General features: G+C 41.5%; 1 protein-coding gene across 1 annotated transcript in view; it reads right to left on the bottom strand.

The window, feature by feature from the left end:
• Positions 1–4,213: 4,213 nt before the first annotated feature.
• Positions 4,214–7,523, bottom strand: part of SYNPO2L (synaptopodin 2 like) — a 64,659-nt gene continuing 61,349 nt past the window's right edge. Inside the window, exon 4 of the mRNA XM_032232258.1 lies at positions 4,214–6,537. Coding sequence (XP_032088149.1) covers positions 4,214–6,537 — 2,324 coding nt within the window. The remainder of the gene's footprint in view (positions 6,538–7,523) is intronic.

Below are 7,523 nucleotides of genomic sequence, written 5' to 3'. Positions count from 1 at the left end.
TCAAGTTTTCCATTTCAAGTTGCTTGGGGACCATTTGGCTTCCTAAGTAATCAAGCATTATTTTAGACAATAATCGGACTCACATTTCATATGGAATGTACATCAGATTTATAATTTTCAAATCTCAGAGCTAACTATTGTAAATCTCGAGCAGTCCTTAATTTTCATTTGGAAGACTCAACTCCCATAAAATACATTGGTTCATGTTTCATGGTGTACTGTAGCTATGAAATTCTAATTATAATGTTTTCCTATTATTTTCTTGGCATAATTGAATATGTTTTAGATTTCAGTCCCTAAGAGCTAATCTAACAACTGCAGTGATTCACTTAACAATGGTGGCAAGAAAGATTGTAAAATGGGGCAAAACTCAATAAATGTCTCCCTTAGCAACAGAATTTTCAGGCTCAATTGTGGCTGTAAGTCGAAGATTACCTCTACTCATTTTATTTTCTAGCATTATAGGAACATGAGAATGAAAAAGCCAAATGTAGAGAAGAATTAAAGTGCATATCAGAAATTTATTCCTCAGCACAAGCATTTGGAAAGTGACTCTCAGTTTCAAATGAAAAGGGAAAAAAATAAACTAGAATGACCGTGTCAGTTCTATTATTACTTCAGAAGTTCAGCCTCACACAGTTGCGGGGGAAAGCTTCCAGCTGGCAGGTTCCTTTCTTCAATATGAAATGGTTGCTCTTCAGAAAAAGCAGGAGAAGCATCATTGTGGAGCACAATACGAAAGCCGGAGAAAGCCAATGCGATGATCAGAAAGATGCAAAGATCATCCAAAGTGTTTTTTCTGCATTCCAAGTAAAGATTTCACTTTTTAGTCCTTCTCCAATCAGTGATTGGAAGAGTTGTAGTTGTTCTTTTCCTGGAGGCTTAGCTGAAGACGGCTTTTATGCTGGTGTGTCTTTTGTTGGTGTTTCCTACCACAACTTCATATCTACTATTCAGCTAACAGAAAATTCAATAGTAAGGGAGGAAAGGCTACCTAAGCTCCTATATACACATGGTAGGATCTTTTACTTTCTTAATAGGACTTGTGCTGAAAATCTGTATTTCTGAGCAGTTCTGAAAGGTTCTCGAGACCCACAACACACACTAGCTGCTCTGAGAGGTGTGTTCATTCTGAATGGTCACACTTCACTCCATGAGATCCAAAAGGTTGTAATAGGCTGAGTCCTAGCAATGCCCGATTTTGGATTGTAAAATTTGGACTCGGTTATAGAAACTGGATCTCAAAGCTTCCTCCATTTAATCTCCATTTGTCTCAGTCTTGAATAGTACAAATTCTTGGTTAATCTATGCTAATTGCTATTTCTTTTGGAATTCATTCCACCATCCTCCCTATTTAAAATCTTATCAGAATTCTCCTTCCTATTGAAAATATTATTTAGTATTAAATCTAGGTGGCTTTTTGGTGCCTCATCATCAAGGATTCTTTCTTTAAAACATCCCGAAGAGTTTTTGCAATTGCATTCGGTTTTCCTAAACTGGCAGTTCTTCAGCTTTCTTCAGGCCTATTGACTCTGCATGATAGGCTAAGCTACAAAGTTCTTCATTGCCTATAGCTCTTTATTCGGGTTTTCTGAACACAGGCTCTCTGTGTCAATGGAAACTGAAATTGATCCTGCTCTAGAATCTCAGAAATCAGAACTGGTAGTCATGTTTGTTAGAAGTCCCAATAGAAACCCAACATGGACAGGGTGGTAAGGGTTAAAAGGCTGTGACCAAGTTATATGGCAGCTTGCATATGCTCAAGTACCATGTTTTCCAGTTTAATATGTTGCATAAACAAAGCTATAAAGCTATTTAACAGACTTGTATGTGTAGTCCATTAAATCCAACTATCCCTTAAATCCAATTTATTTCATTAGCACCAATTTACATTGTTTGAAGAATTAACTGAATTTTTTTACATCATGATTTGTGTAATCATACAAAACGTATAAATTGATGCAAAATTCATAAAAATGTTACCTATATGATTACATTAATGGCATACATTGCAAAAATTGTCTGGACAATTTTAGACAAAATTGGTTCTGAAAAAGAGATTTTAATTAAAATGTTACCCGTTGTAGCTAAAGTCTGAAATTCACTTGAATGAAGGTCCAGATAAACTAGGTTGCATGTCATTCCTTTCCCATTCATAGCAACAAGAACTGTCAAAATAATATAAATAATTCTGGCAGATATTCAGACAGCCAGTTCAAGAACTGCAGTTTTGATTGATGTCAAGCCATGCAGCCTAGGAAAGACCCTGATATCTAAGATAAAATACACAATTTTCAAATTCCAATCCTTTGACTTCAGCTCATGTAAATTTTCTGTAAATGGGCTAATTTAAAATTGGACTGAATGTTGGGCATTTGACACCAAATTCTCAAGGATCTAGATGTGATGACTGGCAAAGGAGGACCCAGCATAAGATTATATTTTTAGTGTTTTCTCCTATGTATTGCACTCCTAATACAACCCCCATCACAAAATTTCAAGGGACTGAGTGAATGCAGAGTAATCCTGGGATTAATATCATCTTGCTTCTAGCATCACTACCTGGGCACTTTTAAAGATTTCAAGTAGCTGTAAAATAACTTCTCCTCACTTGCTATCTTGAATTAAATTGCAAGATCCTATGAGGACTTTTGCTGATGTTTTGGCTTAGTGATTAAATCAATCATCTTAGATATGAATGCAAATCCTACCTCATGAATTTTCACACACTTCCTCATACTTCCCTTCCCCTTCTACTTGCTCTCTCATAATAAGAGATGAATGCCATGCTTTATTTTAACAAATTCAATAGTCAACACTTCACTTTTTGCTCCCATGAATTCTCTCAACCTCTGTTCTTTTTTCCTCAGGAGCCTCCAGAAAATATTATTTCTGATTTATGGAAAATAGCTGCCAAGAAAAGACTTGATGAGTAAATTCTCTCTATATTTGTATCTTTCTTGCAGTTAGGAAAAAATGGGACAGAAGAAGATAGGGAGACTAAGGTCATCTGGCTGTATTTAAATCACAGCCACTTAACCTAGAAAGTCATTTTTTCTATTCCTTTTTCATTCCAGCCCTTTCAGTCTTTTCCTGGCCCTAAAAGTCATGCCTAGTTTCTGCTATGACTTTGAGAAGGAAGGATTTAGTCTTTGGCTCCTGTCCCATTTAGTAATTACAGGCTGAGGCTGCAGATACATATATGTGAACCAGTGCCTTTCAAATGTTCTGCTTTATTTATACATACATGTGTGTGTTTTTGCCTTCCTTTCTTCTAGAGGTTCATGATGGAACACATAATGTTTAGCTCTTCATTTCCTCACTCCTTTAGCTCTCTTAAGAAGCCTGAGAAATATTGACTGCCCCAGGGAGGTCTAGAGCTAAGTAGGACCTTGAATTTGGGTCTCAATCAAACATCTTAGCCCCAGATGTTGGCAACAGAATTATAAAGCAGCATAGACTTATGTTCTAGTCCTGCTTTAGGCCTGAAGACAGCTGGTGGGCAGCTGCCAGAAGTCAAGACTGATCCAGAGGCATGCATGCATGCATGCATGCATGCATGCATACATACATACATACATACATACATACATACATACATACATACAGATTATAAAGCAGACTGGAGTCCCCTATTTGTCTTAGAATGCTAATCCAAAATGTGGGTACAATGAAGGGTTGCTTCCCTGTAAAAAAAAAAACAACACCCTACTCTTGACAATTTTATTTCTCTGTCCATCTTTGGGTTTAGATGGAGGCAGGCTGTCATTCCTCCAGAGGTAAAATTTATTCATAAAGTTTGGATTGCTTCCTGTTACTTAAGATGAGTCTCCTTCATCTGCCATGTAAATGAAAAAGCTATCTACTTTCACTATTTTAATTTCCTGCTCCAAAAATACAAAAAAAAAACCTGTTGAATCCTGTTGAAGAATTTCAAACCCAAAAAATGGGGGTTGGGGTTGGGGTTTAGGAAGAAAGGCAGTTTGTCTCCAGTTTGTCTTCACTGATCTAATTTATAGGAATTAGGTTTAAACAGAAGAAGGGAACCACAAAGACAAGCATTTAGCTTAAATACCTAGCTTGTGTCTATGGCCATTTTGCACACTGCACAGAAGCAAACCTAAGTTTGCAATCCAGAGCACAATTAGCAGTGAGCTGAAACTAATCTCACTTACAAAATTGAAGATATTAAAACAAACAGAAAAAACTTTTTTCATTGGTGACCAGATCCTGGTCTCCAAATATGTGCCTGCATTCCAGTTTGGGATGCTGAAAACCTGGGTCTAGCTACCTGGAAATTGAGGGATGATTTGGGCCAGCTGGAGGAAACCCCTCTATTCATCTCGCTGAGTTCAGGAGAACTTTGATATTGGAGGGGAACTCCCTGATATGGCCCTGGGGACGCAGGCGCAGAAGTAGAGGTCACTTCTGACCTCCAAACTGGTTCATCCAATGTTGTGGCAGAACGAGGAGCTAACACTGTAGGAGCCACACCACTTGAAATTGGCATTGGGACAGGGGTGGAAAAACGACGAATTTCATAGGTCCTGGTTGTTTTCACAGGGGCTTGCTTGGCCGGTGTGAAAGACAAGCTGGACTGTTGAACTGTTGGACTTGTAGGGGTCTGGACACCGATGTTTGGAGTCTCCCCAAAACAAAACATGGCAGAATTTAGTTGGTATGGTTGATGTCTGAGGAAGTCAATGACTTTGATCCCTGATTTGTGGCTTGGTGCTTTTTTAACTTTGCTCTCTGCCTTTGTGGCCTGGGATTTGCTAGCTGCTAATGGGTAAAATGGGGAATGTAATGGGTTGTAAGCTATGGGAGGTGGGGCACGAATATTTGATGAATACTTCCAGGAAGAGGGAAGAGAAGGTGCAGGAGATGGAGTTCTTGGCTTTGAGGTTGGTACAGCCTCCACCACAAACTTATCCATTCGGCTCTGCCGCTTAGCAAAAAGCTCCGCCCCTTTCCCCTTCAAATGAGAGAGGCCATGTGCAGGAGAGGAGCCATTCACCATTCCATTAAGGGTGCTTGACTGCTGAGGCTTTGGGGCTACTGGAGGTGGGGTCTTGAATTTCCGGCCTGAGAACTGCATAAAGTTGCAGGCTTCTGCTCCCAGGCTGAGGACATCTTCCTCAGGGCCTGACTCAAATCCTGCTCCTTGGTGGTCCCCTTTGGGTTTTTCATCCAGATTCTGCACAAGGGACAATAACTCTGGATTTGGGGAATTCTTTTTCTTCTCTTCTACAGATTTGAACATGGGCTTCTTGCTGCTTCGGCGGCGGGCCTCCTGCAAGATACCTGTTCTGGGAGCTGGAACTGCAACCCTCTGCTCCCTGGAGGCCAAAGGCTCAGAAGCGGGTCGTGGAATATCAGAGACATTGCTGGTGAATTGCTGGACTGGTGGCTGATTGAGGGGCTGTGGAACTGGACTAACATAAAAAGGAGAAGGTGCAAAATCCTGCGTTTGTGGAGAAGACAATGCGGTAGATGTAGCTATGACTGCATCCACAGCTGGTCTAGAAGAGGACGAGAGAAATATAGAAGCAGTGGACGTTCTACCTGCTCTAGAAAGTGATTTAGCTTCTGCTGATTTTGCATCTGCTGCTGTCTGTACTGATGATGGTATAGTTGGGATATACAGAGACACAGATGTGCTTGCTGTGCCTTTAGACTGCTCTGATGATGGAGGGGCAGGAAGGACTGTACCTGAAACAACAGGGGGAACAGGAGGGGCAGCTGTTCTCTGGTCACCTACCCTCTCACTACTTTTTTTTAGCACTAAAGGTCTAAACATAACAGATGATGTCGTAGGACGTTGCCCAGAAAAGCCAGGCGTGAAAGGCCGAGCAGACCTATTGAAGATGCCTGAGGTATTTGAAGATAACTGGGCTCCCTCTCCAAAGATAACAGACGGAGACTGGAGCTGAGCAGGATTAGGTGGTGGCAGCTCATTAGAAACTTGTGCAGATTCTAAATGGACACTCAAGGGAGTCTTTTCCGCCTTCCATGGCATTGGTGCTTCAATACCAATGACGCTGTGTGTAGGCTGAATGGTTGAATTTGGGAGCTCTGCTTCTGGGTTCTGGGCAGACATATTTTCCAACGTCTGCTTCCCAGTTTTCTGCCTCTGCTGCTCAAATAATCGTGCTCCTCTCCCTGAGGCTTCACTCAGCCCTTGCGGTAGCTGGGCTTCCTCTTGTGCAGGACGTCCTTTGGGCTTCTCAATGTCAAGGTAGGCGTTGCCTCCATCTGAGTGGTTGGTTAAACTTCGAGCATCAGAGAAGCCTTCTTCATCAAATTCTGACTCGCTAGTTGGGAAGACTCCGTCTTCTTCATCATAGCAGCGGTCTTCTTCCACACTCCCAAAACTGACTAAGGTATATTTCTTAGCTCTCTGCCTGCGTTTTTTAAACATCAGAACACCTTTGGAGTGGGGATTGGGGGCATCTGTCAATAGGGATGCAATGGTTCTGCATTTGGTTTTGGCTTCCTTTGTGTTTTTTTCTTGCATGCTGTCCCCACGATTAAGCTCTGTAAAGAACAACAACAAAAAGCACAATCAGGGTTGTATAAAGAAATCTACATTTGTAGCATCTGTAAGGCAAAATAGCCTTACTGATGACAAGGAATGTTCTTGGTTCACAAATGAATAATCTTCAATGTTGCATTCTTCCAATAAAGGAATGCAAGAATGTCATAGTACTTTGATAGAGGAAAAGAAATCCTTGGCAGTAAATTCCAGAGAGCCTTCATGATTGAGCAACTAAAACTTCGACCTGACCCAGTAAAATTCAAACTAGTAAATTCTTGATAGCTATTTAATATACTCAGAAATTATTACAAGGTGATCAGGTGAAAGATACCAGTTTATACCTGTGGGAAAGAAACCTACAAGGGTAAATAGAGCCCTAATACATCAAAAAGAAAAGATTTACCTTAGTTAGCTCCTAGTTGCACTGTTAGGCTTTCTGTAAGCCAGGGGTGTCAAACTCAATTTCTTTGAGGGCCACATCAGCATTATGGTTGCTCTAAAAAGGCCAGTTGCACGTAAAACTATGACGACTCACAGAGGCTAGATGAGCGTGGCTGGGTAGGTGTGGCTGGGTGGTAACAGCCAGGTCACCATGACCATGGGTGGGGTGGCCAGCTTGCCGCCACTCACTAGGCATGGCTGACTCGGGCCAGCTGCATTAGGATGGAACAAGTCGCACTGGCTAACACAACATGGGGACAATTTGGTGTCCCACAAACTCCTCACCTCCCCAAAATGCTAGCAGCCAAGCTCATGTGTGTGCTCATGCGCGTGCGCGCACACACACACACACACACACACACACACACGCCACATTCTAAGTTTGGGGACTTTTATTCACAGAGGAAGGAGAGGGCCTTCTCCCCAAACCCAGGCACGATTAGCAGTTTGCAAACCCAGATGTGAATAAAAGTCTCCAAGCTTAGAATTGTGTGCGTGTATGAGCGTGTGCGCACACACACAGCACGCTTAAGGAGACACTATT

The sequence above is a fragment of the Thamnophis elegans genome, chromosome 15, assembly GCF_009769535.1.
Source record: "Thamnophis elegans isolate rThaEle1 chromosome 15, rThaEle1.pri, whole genome shotgun sequence".
Taxonomy (NCBI): domain Eukaryota; kingdom Metazoa; phylum Chordata; class Lepidosauria; order Squamata; family Colubridae; genus Thamnophis; species Thamnophis elegans.
This window is presented reverse-complemented; position numbering and strand designations above follow the sequence as displayed.